Below are 21,114 nucleotides of genomic sequence, written 5' to 3'. Positions count from 1 at the left end.
GGAAGGAAATATGATCATATTTATTGCAAACTAAATATTTAAATTAATTGTGGAGTTTAGTTCTCTAAACGTCTAGAACATTACTAGACATTACAAGAAAAGCTATCCACCGTGCCAGAACCTATAAAGCCATGCAACACTCAACTAACTCAAAAGAAAAAAAAAAAAAAGGAAAAACAAAACAAAAACCAAACAACCTTCTTATTGCTCATATTCACAGGGGAATGAATGAGAATACAAAAAATGATGACCGGTGAAAGCAGATAAAAATAAGGATATGCAATTTACATCTACATTTCAGAAGATGGCTATGAGGTGAATGGATGACAGCAAAATTTTTCAATGACTTGACAAAGCCACTGGAGTGGGCTTGGAAGGTCTTCTGCGGGGGCAGGAGGGATAGGTAATTCTGGGGGCAAATGGCGATGGAATGCATTTACAGCACCTGCAACACCATCTTCGTTTTCTATTTCTCTTGCTAATTCCAGCGCTCGTGATTTAACCTTCAGACATTAAGAAAACCAAAGATGAGATCCAAGTTGTGAACGCCACTTCTTTCAAGCTTTTAAGAGTTTAAAAAAGCAGGCTGAAAGAAAAAAAGAAAAAACAATATGATCATTGATTATCATTACCTCAGGTTCAAGCATATATCTTATAGCATTCGAAAGACGTTCTACATTGAACTCTGATATGGGAATTGGTGCAGGTCCCACTCCTTTCCCATGAATCCTATCACCCCAGAAAAACTGATCTCCGAAAAAAGGTATGATGGTAGTTGGACACTGCAAGTAAAAAAAGAAGTGCTAAAAGAGAAGCTAAAGGAGAAGCAGGCTGCACAGAAGTCAAAAAAATCAACGATGGTCTAAACAACTTCAACAAGGCAACCGTCAAGCCTTTTTCTGACTACAAGGCATTACACTGTGTTTGCCTAACCGGTTTTATATACTGATTTATTGCTGGTTGTTCAAGTCATATGTAATAGTGCTAGAGCATGCTGTTTGGACATCAGTTTACAACTACTAAAATTGTCATCTTAATCTAGTTGAATATCCACTAAACTGTCACCTTGCTGAATCCGATGCCCACAGTTTGCTTAATACTTCTTTTATCTGTTTTCGGAAGAACGAAGCAACATGAGTTCTTGCAAAGTCTTGATTGGATATTCAGATTATATGGTCCGATAAGATTTACCAGAGATCATGTAGTCTAATCTGCGTATAAAGCAACTAAGTGTAAACAAGGAAAGTGTCTAAAAAATTCTTACCCCGGCTCTTAGCCCTGCAGCTGTAGTACCAGCACCACCATGATGCACCTGATCATTTAAAAGCAAAACTATCAGTAAGAGGAGACTCAAAGACAATTAAAGTTAAGGAGGCATTTCAGAATTAGCTTGTCCTGCTAATTCTGTTAACTTGGCCTATGTAAACATGATAAGCGAATAAGAAGATATAATTTAAAGATTAACAGGCTCAGGCCTGACAATATGCACTAAAGAACCACCTAACCAGTTCGTAGCAAAAATCCAAGCATAATATACCATTACAGTGTAACAGTTATGGTCAGTATGACTCATCAGAATATAAATGTCATTTAATAGTTTTTATAAGAACAAAATCTGGTATAACTAATAACAGCTACTTTTATCTATTATAGCCCCATACAACAGGCAATAACAGAAGTGAGATGAATGCTGGAAAAAAAATATGTGAGGGCAGTTACTCCAGTTATATAATGGCCATTAAAAAATACATACTGGAAATAATTCCATGCCACATCAAGAAATTACAGATCAAAATTATTCCATAGGCATCTTATTTCAACTCTTAATCAATCCTTCAACATATAACAGCTTATTATTGTCTAGAATTTTCATATTCTACTTTTCAATACATTAATGTACATAAGTACTCGTACAGTTCGATAAATTGACAGTAGCAGGAGACTACATCAGCACTTCTGCAACCCTTACCCAGATTAAGACTTTCCCATAAAGGCAACTGAATTACTTTAAGATCAAAAACCACCTTGGAGTCAGATAAGTCAACTTAATGGTTCAAGAAACTTTGATGAAGACTAACATAAGGTGAGGTAAGCTTGAAGTGTTGGAAAGAGTTTTCTTTGTTTTACTAGTGAATTGTTAGCACATCAGGCAGTTGTTTTATGCACATAATGTTATCTCATCATGCAAACAAATATAGATAGACAAACTTTAGAGCTCACCACCGCTGCACACCGAGGGAACAACCAGTCATGGGGGCAATCCTCAAGAAGATAAACACCTACTGGAACCTCAGAAACTGCATTCGTGAATTAGATGGAGAATGCATAATGTGAAAAAATTGAAAATAATTAATTAAAGGCTACTAATCACTATATCATTTGATAGAAGAAAAGCATACAAGATATTAGCATAAATTTTATATAGACAAGAAAATCTTTATATAATTGTCAGAAATAGGATAAGATGTAGATTCCATAACAATCCAAAAACTTATGTTCAAGGCATCACTGTGAGGCAACTAGACGTTAACCCAAAAGATTCAACTTGCTGCTACTGAACCAAAAAGAAGGGACACAAATTATGATGCGCAATAAATCATCAAAGGTCGCCAATAATGATGCAATGGAACAATAAATGATTTAAAATATATCATATAATTGGCATTCAAAAACCATAAATCATTTTGATTTCTGCGAGAAAATCCATCTAATATATCATCATGATTAACAGACAAGATTACTAGCAAATTAACCCTCCTGGATACTAATATATTAAATTTGTCCAAACAAGGAAATCACACTACAATTGAATACTGAAGCACAGAACACTTACAGCTGCCAAGAGCTCCCCATCCGCGGCCAATGATACCTCTTTGTCCTGTTTCTTTCAGGGCATCTAAAATGACGGCCGTTATCTTCTTTTCATCTTCAAGAGGCTTCACAAACACCAAATTACTCAATCATAATATATCAATTACAGCTATGCTAGATATTCAAGCTCATGGTGCAATGCACAAGAAAGAAAAAAGTGTTGTCTATCTTCCAAAGGGCCAAATATTTGTGCTATAGACATTTGCCCATCTGCAGTGTTTATTCATCTGCTATGATTCAGAACAATCCTTTATATCAGCTAAAAGCAAACTTAAAAAAAGTCTTTGGATATTTTCTTAGAATGACAAAGTTATTTGTTTTTCAAAATCATGCCATCATGGCAAATTGGTACTGCAACAGTGCTACAAGGTCATTACATGTAATGAAAACCTCATTATATCCCTACAAATCTACGTTTAGAATTTAGATCAGATAATATAGTTTTCCTCGGTATATGGTCATGCTCTTGGGCACCCGTTGACATATACAGATCACAATATATTTGTGTGGAGTCTTTGTTCATCAGCTTATTTGATGAAGAGAAGGTAACCTAGTCCTTAAAATATCATCGAGCAACATTCCCATATCACAACATCATGTTGAACTATCCCTGTTCATTTGTCCAGTTGTTGATAGGAGTTCTGCAGTGAATACTTCACAACCCATCCTGTTCTACTATCTCATGACATGCAGCCCTTGTTGGCAAAATATTCTGGAAAATATTCCCCTCTTAGGTAGTACATTTATCTAGTTTCCATTATAAGAGGATATAACATAAACAAATCAAAGTTTAATCAGAACAAATAAAAGGCTGCTGAGCTAGATTCAGGTTTTGAAAGCAAATCAGTGGATTTCTCTAGTTAGTCAGTAATGTCCAAATTTTCGTACGATTTGTTCTTTTGCAACATGGACACAGAAAAAGAGAAAACTGTAAGTATATTTCAATTCTAAATTTGTCCGTCAACCTTAAAACACTAAATAAACTATGACCCAGGTGTGTACATCAAGATATGCTAAGAAAGTTAAGAAGTACACTACAAACTTATTTGATGAAAGTGAGAGACTGCTCATATATCCATATCATACCTACATATTATCTGACCATATTGACCAGGTACGGTTCATTTATTCGATAAATAAAGAAAAAGACTACTCTTATGTGATATCAAAAAATCATACCATGTTTGGATTAAGAAGTATGAAATGTAAGGGAATCAATGATTATAAAGTGATCCCAATTTAATAAAATTATAAAAAGCTATGATTATTTCTCAAAAGAAATAAGATAACATGGATCCTTTTACAGAAAAAAAATCCAACTTATATGACAATCAACTTAACAAATCTTCAAGAGTTGCTGATGCCAGGATAAATTAATTAATCTGAAGAATGTGGTAGAGTCAAATTAAATGGCACAGCAATCTTGAAAAGATGTTTTTTTTTTTTCTTTTTCAATTAAGCTGCTAGTGTTGCTCTCAAACATCTAATATGCAGTATGCATTTTTGACATTCTACCAATGCTGTTCAAGATACCACATATAACTGCATTCTTAATATTCAAAACATATATCTAGATGTTCCCAATTCCCATATTTCTATAGCAAAATAATTTGTAACTGACAAATGAAAAAGGGGGATTTGTCTATTTTTCGTCAAGAATTCTCACCCTAACAGAAACACTAGCCTGTTAAGTTAAAACTTAAAATAGGAGCGCAAAACAAACTATTTCCAACAACTTGCTTATCGTGTCTTCTACTCTTATAGCAAGATGAAATCATTGGGACTAAACATCTCCTCAAAAGTTACAAGATTGTATGGAAATCTGAGAAAGCTACTGATTTTTTGACTGTCTGATAATGGCTATGGAGTTTGTTAGCAAGAGTTACATACAATGCTACCAAACCCTATATATATAGGCTTTGGTCCTTGCTGGATCCATTGCGCAAGCTCCCTTGGTGGTTGGTACTTTGTTCCCATGTTCAAAAAGCAATAACCAACAACATCTACTAAAGAGCCCCAATCTGCAAAAAGCATGGAAAAACGTAGTCAAATCAGAAAAAAAAGGGAATTATGAAAGAAGAAAATTATTAATTTTTTTGTGCATTGCACTGTACACAAGAATATCTATCACCTCAATGAATAAATGAGTATAGGGAGCAGAACTTGAACTTCAACATATTAGTTTTCATAGCAAGTTCTTCTATGTAAAACATGACCCACATTATTCAAAATCATGTTTAATGCTAGTTTAAGGAATTTTGAGATGTCTAAGTTATTAGAAATACCAGAAGGAAAAACAGATCAACATATGCTATTTGCCCTAAAGTTTTAATGTTGAATTCAATGGGAATCCTTCACGGTTGCTTTTACATATAGTCATTACCCTTTGAGCCTGCAGTTCCAAAAGACATTAAAATAAGATTCTTCCTTTTTTTCCTTAAACAAACTCAAAATCATGTTGCAATTTTTTTTTTGGTGTTACTCTTTGTATTGAGTACACAATCAGTCCCTAATTAGCCTCTTGCATTAACTTACCACAACTTCTAATTTTTAAACAACATTCCCCGGATATTATCATCCAATCGCCATGCAATTGTTACCAATCAACGTGAAGTGTTACAATTAAATGAATCATAATTCAGGCCTTTTTTCCATTATCTATTTAGCTATGAACAAGTGGAATGCTCCATGAAAAGATCTTAAATTATGCACCTGAATTCAACTGACGATGCCAGATACCTACATGAGCAAATTGAGGCTAAAAATCCCATTCTTATAAGGCTAGTTATAAAGTAAATTTCATTGCTCCTAGCTTAAGCTCAAAATGCAATCACATACCAACTCCTCTAAACTCCCTAAGAGATGAAAAGATTCCAGTCAGATGCAATATGAGTGTCAAAGTATGACAAATGTGCAGATAAGGCACATGTAAGATAAAACCAACATAAGTGCAATTTCACTAACAAATTAACTCAAAGTACTTCTTACTTATAATAGTTTATCCTAGGCCACAAATGGCAATTACAAAATGACTTTCATAATTAAAATTTAAAACGCTGTGAAAGAAAACCTAGTGTTTCCAGAAGTTCTCCAACTGCGCAAGAACTATGAACAAAATGGACAATTTCTAAGTGCAAGATAAGTGACTTGGTATGGCTTGAAAGTACACAGCATAAATCATAAATGGACATTGTCCTATGCATGAGAGATGCCAAGGATATGAATGTGACGTGGATTCTGATTCAGAATATTCACAGAAATTACTTAACGTATCTCAGCTGACATCATTTGTTCTATGACCAATCTGTAAATCAATAACTCTTCAAAATATTTCAGGAAAGAATTGCTAAGCAAATTAGCATCAATTCCATAAATATAAGAACCCAAAAATACCATAAAAATCCAACTTACCGCTTGGCTTTGGCACAAGTTGTGGGCTCCACATGTATCCTGTTGGTAGATGTGATATGGATCCATGATACGTACTGAAGTAAGCAATAGGAGGCAATTTTAACTTCTTTTTTCTGAAGTCATTTATGAATCCCCTAATGCCCCACCAGACTATTAAGTCCACAGTAAGATACGATAGCTGAATAGTAAAAAATATTATTGTTTAATTGAGAGTCTATATGAAGGAAAAGGAAAAGAAGATTCAGAGAGAGAGAGAGAGAGAGAGTACCCTGTAAGCTGCACTCTGGGGCACCCGAGCAAATGGATGTGGGAAATCATTAGTTGGCCTGCCTATAAGTATGAGCAATAAGATGCAGTATTACCAATAAATTATACATCTAAGACAGTAGTAGTTGCTTAATCAAAAAATTGCAGAAGAAAAAATAGATGTTGAAGTTGGCCGGAGTGAGATACTATGGGCTAATGCTAGCCGCACATCTGTAGAACAAAATGTCTGCTATCATTTTCATGTAGGCTCTTTGAAAAAGGTACTTAGCATCGGAAATAGCAGCAAAAGCAGAGTCATAGAATGAGGAAATTAACTGGCCTTCCCGGATAGACCAGGTCAGTCCATGCAGTCAGATCGATAAACTATATAAAATTTTAGACCCGAATGCAAGTATCTGTCAAGCAATATATGGCATGAGAATCTGAACAAGATAAGCAGTACAAGTAAAAGACTCATGAAATCTGAATAGGTTTGACTGTTTTCAATAAAAGTTACTGTAAATTGTATGAAACAACATTCCAATGAAAACATTCATTACTTATGCAAACAGATCATCTTCAACACATTCGTCAAGTCTACAATATCCCGACTTCTTGAGTAATATTAGAAACCCAACCCATGCAAAATCACAAAGCATTTCCTTCTCTGAAAATTGTTCTGTCCTGAATAAGAACGGAACTGAGTAGGAGAAAGAAGAATGTTCCTAGTGGTTTTAAACTATAACTGTCAAACTCAATTTAAAGAGATCACACAAATGAACTTGGCACCATGTTCTCAGCGCATTAAGCATTTCAGAATGAATAAAGCGCCACAGGAAGCACATCATTAAAATTGGCAATGTGACTGCAACATCTATAGAATAGTTTTCATAAAAAATATTAAAAAAGTTTGAACGAGTTCATTTTTGTTTAGGATTAACATCGACTTACGTCCATGGCATTGTAAAGAAGATGTGAAGAGGTACCCCAAGAGCTTCAGCAACATGTGCATGCCCTGTAAGAATGATTACACATCAGAATAACCAGAAAAAAAATGTTCAGTAAACTCTTTGTTTTGTTTTTGAAGAATTGCTAGAGCCATTATAAACAATAAAATTGTTCATCTGTATGACAAGGAAGGATTTCTTAATAATTCAGCCTCAGCAATTTGTTATTCCTAGCATGTTATTTCAGTAAAGTTATAAAACTGATGGACAAAGTTCCTCAATTATGAAATCTTGTGGCTTTCCAAGAATAAGAGTAGTGATTTTTGGAACACTGTAAGGCATGTTTATGTTAGTGATTTGTTCCTATAAGAATTTCACAAGTATCTCTTTTTCTTCCTGACAAGACATAGTATATTGTCTCCCTAACTTCACGACTTCTAAATGCTGTTAACAGAAGTTCCAATAAATCAAGATAAAATGCAGTTTTCTTTAAGAAATGAAGCTTATTTAACCGAGGTTTGCAATCTGATTGCATCACAAAAATATGCCAACAAGCAATTGGTGACTAGAGCTTCTGTAATAAAAGAATGTTTAAAGTTTTAAACAATGTGTATATAGCTTCAAAAGGATTAACTGGCTTCTGAATATTCCAAGACAAGGCAAAAGAGAGTAACTTATGAATGGATAAATATAGCAAGCACATAATTAAAGGAAAACTGCTAATAATTAAGTTATATTAAAGGAGTGCAAGGTAGTGAAAGAGCCTTATTAATTTATATGATCGACATGAAAATCAATTATATCTAAAGGAATCACAATTTGTTGATTTGCTTTTCAGATGACAAATAATGTTGTGATGAATAAAGAATTCTCAGGGAAAAATGTAATAGAACCAAAAAATTTTATTTCATAATATATTCTCACCATAAGCAGGAGGATTTGCAATAATTGCCTGAGCTCTAAAAGGTGCACCAGAATCCAAATCAGGTTCAGTGCATGCTGGGAGAAGGGAATAGATGATTTCCTTCAGCTGGTTTCTCTGTATAGAAATTTCCGTTGGTCCAGATAGCAGAAAACCTTTGGTTCTTGTCATATCTGTATTATCAATGTGGATTACTAATTAAGTACACAGTCTGTCACTAGCTTTATAAAATTAGTAACAGTAAACAAGAGTAGAGATGGATGTATCTAGCTACAATGCTGGGTTGAAATTAAATAAGACAAGTAATTAGATATAGAAAATAACAGCACCATTAACCTGCTAAAATAAGCCTTTCAGAATCATCTTTAGACCCAATATCATTTTTTTTCTAATAGCGGGGATGGACAATTAAGATTCTATTTTGATTGATAGATTTCCTGGACATTAACATTCTTTTAAGTTCGCCTTTTTTGGCAGCTTTCCCTTGACAAAATATCAAGTCTAACATAGTAAAAAATTACCACTTGGTAAAACAAGATAAGATAAGAAAAAATAATTGCTCAAGATAAAAGTTGAAATACTATAAACCGGATGGAAAAAAAATCTAGATCTTAATGAGAATAAAAAATCGTACATCCAGCAAGGATTCGAGGATCACCACCCAAGGGGTAGAAGTCCACACCAGCGGACTTCACAAAAGTACGGAAATTGCGATGAGTCGCCAATCTAACATGATGACCAAACTCCTACAACAATATTGATTAATTTAACAATTAGATACTTTTTCTGCAAAACTATGAAAGTATGATAAGAAAAAGTTTCAAAAAGAACGTAGCAGTGCATATAGTAGACACACTTGCAGCCACTGATTATAAACCTATTGCATTGAATATAATGTATTTCTTCTATATGTGTGGTACTTTAAAAGATAGTCTAACATCATAACACGAACAATTTCTGAAATAAACTATCCTATCTAAGGATGGTAAAAAAAAAAATCAAAAGTTAGACTAAGGACAGGATGCATAGGACTTATATATTTGTTGAGAAAAGTGTAAATTCTACAATATGGATTAACCTTCATTTAAAGCAATGCTGTGATGCTGTCAAAATTGCAGGATTGGTCATACCCGATTTACCCCCACAAAGTACATAGTGAAGATCCATCTTGTGCTTAAGAATCATATGTTATATTAGAATATGTGACCAACATATTATCCCATCCTTCCGGGTAGTGTGCCATGACAGGTAAGTTTCAAGATTCTGCTAGAGAAAATAACGTATGAACCCCAAAAATATAAAGATGAACTTATATGGAAATTGTAGTGAAAAACCAAGGATGTTCACTTGTAATTGTATCTTTCTAAAATAGAAGCTACTCAAAGAATGTGAGGCACTGGGCTGGTGGCTTTCCCTTCCAAGAATTTCATGATTGCGACATGCCATCAGTTTAGCAGAGATTCTAGATGGTTTTCCCAGCTGACATCATTCAATGGAGAGAAAAACAAGGCACACAAACATGGGTGATCTAAGGCCATGAGGATTATGAAAATGAGAGATGATAAATCAAGCAGTGCTCTCAGCCCTGACTCAATCATCTATCTAATATGCATAATCTCCTCCACATTCTTCCTCCCAGCCTCCCTCCCATAGTGTATTCATTGAGTACTCTAGGGATCTGTAGCAACTTATAAGATGAGAGTATTCAATCTCTCTCCACCTTGTGATGACTTGTGAATCACATCATATACTCAATAGAAAACAAGCTGTTAAAACATTCTTCCTAAGTTTTACCATAAAATTTGTAGCGTCTCTCTAGATACATATATACATATATATAATATGTATCCATTCAGCATCGTAAGCTACCAAAGTCATTTATCGATTAGGTTAATATGATAATCAGCTGGCTAGGCAGTAAGAGTAAAGTATATAAATAAACATGCCTGAAGTCTTTTTGCAAATGCTATAAAAGGTTGGACATCTCCTCGAGTTCCAACAACCAGCATTGCAATTTTCAGTCTTGGGACTGATTTGTTATGCTCAAAGACAGGTTCTCCAATATCAACCGAGGCGGAATCAACAGCATCAAGCTCTAATAGCTCTGATGCAACATGGGCACTTCGAGTTACATTTACCTCCACCGTACCATCATTCTGTATCTTCACTAGCTTCTCGATGATCTTTTTCTGCAAGATATGATTCAGTTTATTAGCTACATAATTGGTGGGAAAAAATAATAATTTTTCAAAGGAAATTGTGTGAGAAGCAAAACAATACATGAACTCACGAAGGCCATTTTTCTGGTACAGGTATGCAAATTATTCACACATCAAACATACTAAGGAAAAATTAGTGCATATTAAAGCAGACGAACAGCAAACAACAAAATGAAGAATATGTCAGTGTCAGTTACTGCATAATTATATTGATAATATTCAAACATAGCAAAAATCAACAAAATCGTGTGCAATTTCAAAATTAAATATAAAGAACACATATTAGATTATAATTGCATATATAAATAGATATTACCAGATTAATTCTGAAAACGTTTACCTTCTCACTTTCTGATAACCTGTCCAACTTTAAGTCGTACTTTGGAGATTCCTTCTTATCAGTACTTGATTTGGTTAATAAGTGCTCCTGAACTTTGAATGACCGATTATTACTATGAGATTGTACTTGCATTGTTTTAGAGTACTCCATGCCTGAAATTACAAGCACAAGCAATTAACAACATGCTAAGGGAGTAAAACATAAACTACTGTAATAAATAGGAAATGAATTAAGATATCTCATAGTTTAGCAAGTTGTAGAAACTTTAGAATAAATGTTGAATTGTTGATGAGGCTTTAGAATCAAGGGAGGAAAGAAGAATGGAAAGACTTGCAAAGTCCCAGTAAACCAAGAAGCAAGAATGTAGTATCATGAAAAATTAAAACTGAGTATAAAAGCGAAAAGGATGGAATTACATCAGCATATCTCACTGTTTGCGAATTTTATTGAACATATGAATTTCGTGTCACGTATTGAAATGTCAAAGAAATAATAATTTGACACCATATCAAAAAAAAAAACATTACGTGGATAGAAATTATGCCTAGAATTTATACATGAAACTCTGCACCATTCAGCCAACTTGTCATGAATTTATGTTTGTAAAAATTGCTAGACATAACATATTTCATTGTGCTTCATTTACCTCTATGGTTTTTGTATTCCTTATGATGCAGAATCAATATATAGGTTATGATACTAGTGATCAATTCATCATAATAATTCCACAGCTTGATAGAACAATTGACTTGTAAGTAGTGCTCTACCAAACCCCTGGAGATGCTTATTTGCAACCCATAGTCAAGGATTGCTCATGCGTGAACAGCAAACAGAGCGGATAATCAGGTGCCACAACATGCTCCTAAAATGTGTTCTGCTGCAAAAAAAGATGCAATCTAATGGCATAGATCATCTATCTCAAACAAAATGACAAGGCAAACACCCCAACAATCCTTTCTCTATTTATTACGTGTCTGAGGAGAAGTTTGACATGCAACTATCATGCTACCATTGTGAGGCTTTCTGTTTAGCAGATGTGTGCAGAAGCATCTGGAGCTCAATTAACACAACCTAAACAAAATAAGTGCAAGAAAGTTATATCATTGGACTCCTTTTTGTTGAAGATCCCTTCGGTGATATGGTTTATTTACTTAGAAAGATAGTGTGGGGAAAAAGGAAAAAGAAAGAGAGCTCCAGAATGTTGCGTTAAGAAGCAGGTCAACACTAGCAAGAAAATTTCTTCATGATATCCTTCTCATCTGCAGGTTTCAACAGCGTTAACAATAAATCCAAGCACAACCAGAAGTAGATACCGAGCTGCAAGAAGCTTTAACATTCGACTATGTTTAAGACGCTAAATGAGCAGTTACCATTTTAAATCTAACCTATACCATAATCAGCAGTAATTCCAACACTAAAGTAACCGTGAGAACGAACTAATTCACGACGTATAACTAACCTGCAGGCGGCGACAAACAAAAGTCCGATTCCCTTGATCCAGAAAACCTCGACTCCAATGAACTAACAACAAACTCCACGACTGCATCGACATCCGAAGAGCCGCCGCCTCCTTCTTTCTCACTCCCTTCCGCTGCCACTTCCGGTTCCAAAACCGCTCCTCGCTCCCCCAAGTCGCCATCTTCAACCACCTCGCTCTCTTCCAAGCCCTCGATTACCCCATTATTCGCCATCTCATCCACTGCAGTCGCATCAAATCCCTAAAATAAACAGTCTGGCATCCAAAATATCAACTATTCGAGCTCGAACCCGCCCAAATGCAATAATCAAAAGATTGACAGAGGAACGAGTTAGAGTTTACCAAACTTTCAAGAAGCAATCACGTCCACCAACCGGTCAAATCAAAGCGAGAGGTATCTATATAGAACCTAGGAAACCCTAAACCGCGTAACCAAGGGAGCGATCAAGAGAGTATCGCGCACAGGTCTCCAATCTCGATCGCAATGGGAGGCAAGAGATGAAAGGGAAACGCCAATACGTAGGGAGGGAAACGGGAAACTTGAGCAAAGATCCGTTTCGCGTGGACGACGAGCGGCGAAGACCACAGGAGAGGAGAGGACCGCCAAATTTATTAGGCATTTGGGCGCCGAAAAGATGGCGTTTTGGGCCTAAAGTTTCTGAAAGACTCGAAATTACGAATTAGTCCTCGACGCCGTCGCTTACGTTGTACCACTGTAATGGACGGCAGAGATCAGACCGGTCCTTCATTCACAGTGGATAATATACTCAGGAAGCAATTTTAACGTACACCGGCGGAGCAGTGGATTGTACTCCAAGATCCGAGGCCCAGCACAGTTATTCTACCGTTTATACATCGGCATTACTTCTTTCTAATATAAAGTATGACGAGGGTTTTCTCGCAAATGGCTTCAAAAAATTCCTTTCCGGGCTGAAAAGGTCACGTGGAATAATGTGCGAAGTGCAGGAGCTTTTGACTATATTAAGTGTTCCATTTTCTTTTTTTCCTACGGTAGGTATCTAATTTATCTAAGAAAGTTAAATGTAAAGTCTAAGTTGTTTTATATGACATTTTTTTCCCCTAAGACTCAGAAAATAAATTAAATTTGAAAGTCATCAAAAACTCTGAAATGTAGTTATACAAATTGATAATCTACAAGATTACTTGGCAGATCTCGATTATAATTAATGAGAGACAGTTTTATTATGGATTATAAATATATAAGCTAATGGTTTTAGTGGTAAAGTGCATACAGGTGCTATAAAATTGACACCAGATTTTAGCCTTTTATAATAAATTTGTTAGAAAACTTATGCATAATTTTATCGGGTTGGGATTTGGAGATGTGGATCTGGTGGGCACCTCCTTGGATGTGTCAAATCTTATTTTCTCTGTATTTTTTATTCGATCATAAGTTATTAGATGCGTGTACTTACGACAGTGCTCTAAATTGTCACGTGCTTCGACAGTGACGTGGGCTCAGTTGATAAAGATTAAAGAGTCCGCTTCGGTTTTATATCGGCGCAACTGCAGGAAATTTATGCAGACCGCGCTGCAGACGATCCGCTTTCGTGGAAGGCGTGGAGACGAATGAGAGGCTCGTCGCTTTCTAAGCATTGAAGTATTGGTTTCATCTAGCTAATTAATGATTGGAGGATGACGTGGACTTCTATTCGTGCCAATATCCTAGCGACAGCTTGTCTCATTCGATAACAGGCGCTGTTTGCTGGAGACTGGGATTAGTTGTCACTTCTTTGCTCTTCCAGCTAAACTTTAGCTACTTAATTAAATTCAAATCAGTGGGCTAATAAAATAGTAACTGCTAACTAGTGACAATAAATAATGCTATGCCCACAAATATTCTATAAAAGCTTTAGATGTAGCTAATATTCTCTATTAATATTGATAATTATAAAATGAATAGAGAAACTATTAGTGGACAAGATGATGTTACCAATTGGGGGGCTGCTTATAGAGTGTTTGTGGGCATAACAATTATTGCCACTCGGTAGCTGTTACTATTTTATTAGTTAAGTAGCTAACTTTCTCTATCAGAATAGAACATCTTGCCATTAATAGTTTTTCTATTATATAGTGTTTGCGGTGGCATAAATGAAGATAGTGTCTGTGGGCATGGCATTACTCACTGGCAATTGACCATTTCATCTGGCTAATTCAATCAAAATCTGACTCAAATTATTGGATTCCCACTGTAAAGTCAAAAAACAAAAAACTACAAAAAAAATTGGAACTCATTTAGTTCCAGTGCCTAATGGAGCCAGAAGTACATTAAAGGGGTAATAGACATGATAAACATATTTGCCTATTATATAGTCATATATTGCCTAAATATATTTTAATAGATTATAATTCCATAGGTATATAGTTGCTTAGATAAACATTTTAATTTTTTTCATCTCACCCATATATAAATTGAACAACTGTATCAATTTACATATATCGGTGGAATGGGTGCAACATGCATCATCGTGACAAACTGTCATAAATGGACACCTAATAAGACAGCTATCGGATTTATGGATGCACGTGAAAAGCGTTAATACATGCAACACGATTAGACGAATATTCACTTCCTACGGTATCAATTATTCCTAACTTGCAATTCATGTGGTCCTAATTGCAGAGAAAGAATATGAATATCCCAACTAAAGGCGCCAATTTGATACTTTAATCCAACTACAAGTATGGGTGGCATTATCTCTTCCATTTAGTAGTGGACTTATCTCCTGTAGACATTTTGAGAATGGTTTGCTACGCATACAAATACATTGTTTTCTTCATCTTTTTTCCCGAGAAATAATGTGACTACATTCTTACAGTAAAGGGAGAGAATCTTATCTTTGAAGAAATTATAGACGGAATTTTCCGGAGGCTATTGATGGTGGTAATTAGGATTTTGAGGACGCCAGGTAATGTCTGACAGGGGCTTTAGAGCTGCTCCTGGACAACATCAGCTACAAAGATACTGCCAGATTCGCACCACCCAGCTAGAACATCTTTACTTGCGCACTGTGGTGAAAAGATATACTAGGTCAGCTAAATCACAAGCAGCTCAATGAAAAAGTTATAAAAACTTAGCTACCTCCTTTAAGAGATCTTATCTTCATTACAACCACACACTCCCAGTTTCATGCACTATGGGAATGTGGGAAATGATGGTTCCATTCTATTTTATTAAACCCTTTCTCTTACTTGGCTCGGGTACCAGGAGACTCGGCCATGCCTAATATTAAATTTAACCAAGATCTCAGGTTTTTGCTCAACCTCCTTAGGAACAATTAACAACCCCACAAAGTTCTGCAACATCTTTTACCAATAAGAATGGAAAAGAGCATACCTTACTGAAGCCCAGCCAATTAGAATCTCCTCTAAATGAGAAAGCCTTTTCATTTTCCATCCATTGCCCACACATAACCTGCATAAAGAACAATTGTAGTACATGGGTTAGAAAAATTCTTAATTCATTTCACCCGTGAACACATGAAACAGATGTTCATGATACTTGTGGTTAAGGCCAAGATATATAACATCAACATGAGGTTGCTAGAAGTTGGGCATAGCAAAGATGCATCAAAGAAAAATTGCGTGATGAGATTACATAATTAGCATCCTTGGAATATGTTTAGACAAAAAACAAAAGTCTCTTGGAAGAAGTAAGTTGTGGTTGCTCTAAATTAATCTAAGAATTCTGACCAGTCAGACTGGATATATGAGATAGCAAGATATGATAATTGCCATATATTATAATCATCACATTGATTGATCGCCAAAGAGGACAAGTTTACATGGATTCTTGATAGTGATCTTGCTAGGGTAGAAGAAATCCACAACTTGTAGCAGCAGAACAAATTATTCAAACTATTTATCCATTATTGGAGGATTTTAGAGACCCAAATGGGAAAAGACAATGCACTGACATATGGAAGTAACTACTGTTTGTGGGTAGAAACCATTAAGTAACAAGAAAAGGAATACTGTAATGCATTTTATTATTTGATTGCTCACCTCATAATCTACTCCTTGAACATATATATAAGCAGGGTCGACTGATGAAAATGAAAGACCTGTGATCTGCAGTTGTAAAAGTAAAAGAAAATCAAATCTACAACATCCTGATGTCAAGCCTCCATACATCGATGCTTTACCCCTCATACTTGAAAGGCTAGTGATTAATGTTGTTGACTGGATATAGAATATCATGACTCATGAGTAAACATATTCAGACCTCATACTTGGAGCAGTTCACCCATCTTGATAGGGCTGACCACCTGTATCGAAGAATAAAAGGTCAAGATGCATTTCTTCCCCAACTCTCAGCACCTCATAACTCAGAACTCAGAAGATGTCATGTAACCTTATTATTATATTTTTCCAAGGCAGATGAACTAAAGGAAGCAATTGGCTTGCCTTTTGGTCAAACTTCCTATCAGGAGCTTAAATCAAGCACAAGATCAGTTACCAACCTCCGAGGGTCATAGATGGTGACAGTCCGATCAGAACCACCAACAGCAATTTCCCCGGATGGCAAACTGCAAACTGTATAGATGACATCTCCAATGGAACCAGAAACACGTCGTGTACAACCACCATTATGGTTCGTTCTCAGGTCCCATATAGATAACTGGAAAGATGCCATAGAAGAGTAAGGAAACAACACTGACAAGCATATAAAGAGAGATAAACCTAAACTAGCTAACCTGAGAACCTTCAGCAACAGCAAGTAAAGAGGTATGACCATTCCCATATGGAGGGCTCTGAAAAAAGTTCAGACAAGATGGATACCATAACCTAAAAGGGCAAATTTAGAGCATCCAAGTCACCCTCCAGTTACTTGTTAGATTTTCATTGATTGAGCACAAGTATGGAGCTTAGCATGTTACAATAGTTAGATTTTTTGAAGTAAGAACAAGAACAGGAAGAATATAGAATTCAGTGTTAAGAACAAGGTATCCTAGTTCAGCAGTGAAATGCATATTTTCTAAATCCAAAACTTATAAAACAAAGCTACTTTAGTCAGACAGCACGGTAGCTTACGTGTGAAAACTGCGAAGATGGATATCTTGATCATAAACATCAACACTTCTGCACAAGCCCCGAGCAACTGCTGCCTGTGAAGAGAAATTTGATAGCTTAGACAGACAACCATTGACTAAGGCAAGAATTTCAGTCAAGTGTAAATGAACAGAATACAATAGAAAAAAAAGGAAATGTTCCTACAAAAGATCATGTCTTTTGTGTCTAATATCTTAAAGTTGCTCACAGTCCTACCATTCTCCCCCCACTAACATAAAAACAAAGTCTTACCACGCCTGTTGCCAAAGAGCGAAGATATAGTAATAAAAAAATTGTTAAAATAATGCTGGAAAGATTTTCTTGTTAACACATGCCCAAAATCTCCATAAAGTAGGCCAGATTCTGTTCAGACACAAAACAGAAATATACAGCCAAAATAATGTGCTGATAAAGGGTTTAGTCTCAAAGGAAAGGAAGTACCAAAAGATATAATGTAATGCAAGGGATGAAGAGCAAAAAAGTATTTGATGATTTTAACATTCAACTAGTGTTTCTACAAATAAAAAGCTTCAGAAAGTGTGAAAATAACCATCAAATTTCAACAATTATAATCTGTTGGAAGCACCTTCCAACTTATAAGAAGCCGATAAATGAGCATCTAGAATCAAACACAAGATGTATTAATGTCTGTCTCTGCATGCTCACAACTCAAAGAATATATATACAGCCCTTATATAGAAAGAATTTCTGACAGCATGAAGCATGCCAATATGTCAAGACATGGCACGATATTGTATAAATATAACTGAGACTAATTGACGTCAAAAGTGCAAACAGATCACAATCCATATTGTTATTCTTATAACATCTTGTATTTTTCAGCTTTGTAATGTTTAAATTTGATTATGTGAGAAGTATGATGTACATGAGCATAAAAAACAGCATGAGATAGCTCATGTAACAGATTGGCCTGGATGTTCATCACATTCAAGACTTAAGGAAAGGGGATAAAAAGGAACTGAGAGAGTTTGCTAGCTTGGTAGCTCTGGTGGAATGGATCCAATATTCTATTACCAGCTATCATAAATGTCAATTAAATTTATTATTACTGGTCGATAAGTAAATTAACTTTACACATAATATCCAGCTTGCAGTGTGTCGTCCTTCTTAATCAAGATCTAGTATTAACATATTACTGACTCCTGAGATTGGAAAAAGAACATTAAAAATCTTGGCCTAAGGAACCAGTGCAACTAAGGTAGTTACTAATATAATTACTAACAGTGCAAAAAGAGAGTGTGGGACAACACACAAGAATATTCAAATAATGGACAAGATTCAACAAAAAAGAATGATTAGGTTCACTAGAAAGGGAGGAAAGACATACCGTTGACCAGTGAGTTGGACTGAAGCAGATCCCAGTCCAGCTCCCTTCACCAACACCAGAATCACGGGGCAGTACCGAATATGAAAGCCTGTCAATGTCTGAGAGAATTCAATATTGGTTCCTCCATAAAACAGGAAATTCTATCTTTAGATATTGAACTTAACTTCAATAATTGATATGCATCTTGTTTACAGAGTTAGTACATGAAATTTTAACAATAAAAATAAGGTACTCATAATTACTATAATATCATGACCCTAGGCCATACTCAGAATTGATGAGGTTATTAAACACCAATATTTTCCAAAGTAAAGAGCTCACAAAAAGAATGTTTAGATGCAGCGTATAAGAGGAACAAGAACACGAGACCAGAACGAGAAGATATTTCAAAAGGTTTTGGAGCAGCATTCAACTCGTAGGTCATATGTACTTTCAAGGCTTGTTATCGAACGAGCAATAAATGACTAGTCTTGACAAACATAGTATCCAGAACAAGTAACCATGTAAGCATCAAAATACAATAAGTACACCATGCATGATATATGATGGAGGAACAATAGTCATTCAAGAATAATTCAATAAGTACACTATAGTTTATGATAGAGGAACAAGAGTCATTCAAGCAGTTAATATGAGAAAGAGAAGAAATTAAATGGTACCAGCATCAATTACATCCATACGGGACACAATAAGGTGACCATAAGAGTCGACTGTACCCAAAACCAAGCAGTTATCACCTGTGGTGTCACAACATGTGAAGTGTAAGCCTGAATAGACATACAAATTACGAAAGATCATGTGATTAGATATAACATGGGAACATATTCAGACTGAGGTTCTTTCAAAAAATAAAACAATACAGAATAGAGTGCCTAAGATTTATCAAATAGAAATAAGTGAAAAGAAAATTCCACCAACCTATTAAGATATGTGATGAATAAAAGAACTTACCATCCCCTTCTGCAAGAACTACACTTTGAATCTCAGAACGATGTGGACAGCGGTCAACTATCGATGAGTTTATGACCTTCATAGGTGAAATGCATCCCAAAATATTAACAAAACAACGAAAATAAAAATGTAATAAAATGCCCCTCCTCAATAACTATTTTGCCAGAAAAGGGAGCGACATATACACCTGAGCATGAACAGGAATCAAAAGGCTCTCCTTTCCTTTAGAAATAATGAAATCTTCCATAGATATCTACAAACCATTTAGGCAACATAAGGTTATTATTATTATCTTTCTCTTTCTTTGACAAATAAGAAAAACTAATTGAAATGGTACAGTTCAATACTTCAATGTGGAATGCACAAAAAAGTAAAAAGACATAATTTATTCTATGAAGAAACGAAAGTGTGTCAAGCCCAATTTTCGTTACATAAATCAGTACATTCTTTGTCGCTCGTTTCCATCCCTTATAAAATGTACAAGAATATACTATTTTCCACAGGCCATTGAGTTCAGCTAACTACGAGCAAAATAAAGACGGACGTAGACTTCAGACCAGACAAAGAATTCAACTCAGCCCAAAACTAAAGAATTCCATAAGAACTGTGAAGATTATATGGTTAATTGGTTATACACCAAAGAGAGCATATCTACAACAAACCGAATCTGTACCTCAATCCGGTAGACCCGGCACCCGGAAGCGATGTAGATGGAGCAAGACGAGCCGCCTTCATTGACCTGCAGAAGGGGTAGGAGAAGAACGCATTAATTAGCCAAGCGACGAAGGAGAGGGAAGAAGCAAATGGAGCAATGGAGGACAGGGTTTAGGGTTTAAGGTTTAGGAGTTGGCGGTCAGGTTTTATTTACATGGAGAGCGAGGCGAGTGGCTTGGAGATTGCCGGGGGAGGGATCGGGGAGGAGGGAAGGCGGGATGGTTGCCTTGCGAAGGCTCTTCGCCTCCAACATTTTTGAGCGGCTTCAGAGAATAAACTCAGATGACAATACTTTTCTCTACAGGAGCTTCGAGCTTTTGGATAATAAAACCACTATAGCTTTCAAAATTAGTACTAGTATTAATTTAAGACAGGCGATTTATTATATCCTCAATTTAATTCAGTCACATGATAATAATAATTATATTGGAAGGCTGATGGGCGTGGATATTGGAACTAGGTTGGCTGGCCTTGTTGGCCTTGTGTTTGACGCCTTTCACTTGTAGAAATGCTTTTTGCCGGTAGAATAACTTTCATATTAATTTAACTATATTATACTTAAAATAATATTTGTAAAGAAAGGGATACAATGGTT

The 21,114-nt window shown here is 35.6% G+C and overlaps 2 protein-coding genes across 8 annotated transcripts; both read right to left on the bottom strand.

The window, feature by feature from the left end:
- LOC140791840 (sterol 3-beta-glucosyltransferase UGT80B1) lies at window positions 1–13,062 on the bottom strand. Of its 7 annotated transcripts, none has more exons than XM_073142509.1 (15): window positions 12,776–13,062; window positions 12,416–12,688; window positions 10,957–11,108; window positions 10,344–10,586; window positions 9,032–9,143; window positions 8,400–8,570; window positions 7,480–7,543; window positions 6,551–6,608; window positions 6,283–6,460; window positions 4,762–4,892; window positions 2,834–2,936; window positions 2,221–2,297; window positions 1,265–1,312; window positions 633–782; window positions 1–503 (listed from the first exon to the last, which is right to left on the bottom strand). In XM_073142509.1, the coding sequence occupies exons 2-15, from the start codon at window positions 12,645–12,647 to the stop codon at window positions 309–311; spliced, it is 1,914 nt and encodes a 637-aa protein (XP_072998610.1). In that variant the 5' UTR covers window positions 12,648–12,688; window positions 12,776–13,062; the 3' UTR covers window positions 1–308. The 7 variants fall into 7 exon arrangements, 6 of the variants coding, with proteins under 6 accessions (XP_072998610.1, XP_072998611.1, XP_072998613.1 ...); XM_073142510.1 differs by having other exon boundaries at window positions 12,416–12,655; window positions 12,776–13,017; XM_073142512.1 differs by having other exon boundaries at window positions 9,056–9,143; window positions 12,776–13,010.
- Window positions 13,063–15,087: 2,025 nt separating this feature from the next.
- On the bottom strand, window positions 15,088–20,872 carry LOC140791692 (uncharacterized). Its single transcript, XM_073142305.1, has 13 exons — window positions 20,674–20,872; window positions 20,479–20,544; window positions 19,993–20,058; window positions 19,806–19,881; window positions 19,514–19,591; window positions 18,855–18,952; window positions 17,489–17,562; window positions 17,152–17,242; window positions 16,918–17,075; window positions 16,680–16,722; window positions 16,460–16,525; window positions 15,792–15,869; window positions 15,088–15,463 (listed from the first exon to the last, which is right to left on the bottom strand). Exons 1-13 carry the CDS (start codon window positions 20,770–20,772, stop codon window positions 15,383–15,385), a joined length of 1,074 nt encoding a protein of 357 aa, XP_072998406.1. The 5' UTR covers window positions 20,773–20,872; the 3' UTR covers window positions 15,088–15,382.
- Window positions 20,873–21,114: the final 242 nt, after the last annotated feature.

Source organism: Typha latifolia, chromosome 7 (assembly GCF_019914945.1).
Source record: "Typha latifolia isolate L0001 chromosome 7, TyphaL0001v2, whole genome shotgun sequence".
In the NCBI taxonomy this organism is placed as follows: domain Eukaryota; kingdom Viridiplantae; phylum Streptophyta; class Magnoliopsida; order Poales; family Typhaceae; genus Typha; species Typha latifolia.
This window is presented reverse-complemented; position numbering and strand designations above follow the sequence as displayed.

Excerpts from the sequence above, each read along its gene's own strand:
- LOC140791840 (XM_073142509.1), bottom strand. The coding sequence starts at position 12,647 with ATGGCGAATAATGGGGTAATCGAGGGCTTGGAAGAGAGCGAGGTGGTT. Across the intron at positions 4,893-6,282 it reads ACTTGTGCCAAAGCCAAGCG|ATTGGGGCTCTTTAGTAGAT; the intron begins GTAAGTTGGATT and ends TGCTTTTTGCAG. Across the intron at positions 2,937-4,761 it reads ATATAGGGTTTGGTAGCATT|CCTCTTGAAGATGAAAAGAA; the intron begins GTATGTAACTCT and ends GTGTTTGTGAAG.
- LOC140791692 (XM_073142305.1), bottom strand. The coding sequence starts at position 20,772 with ATGTTGGAGGCGAAGAGCCTTCGCAAGGCAACCATCCCGCCTTCCCTC. Across the intron at positions 17,563-18,854 it reads GTCCAACTCACTGGTCAACG|GCAGCAGTTGCTCGGGGCTT; the intron begins GTATGTCTTTCC and ends TTCTCTTCACAG. Across the intron at positions 15,870-16,459 it reads TTCAAGGAGTAGATTATGAG|GTTATGTGTGGGCAATGGAT; the intron begins GTGAGCAATCAA and ends TTCTTTATGCAG.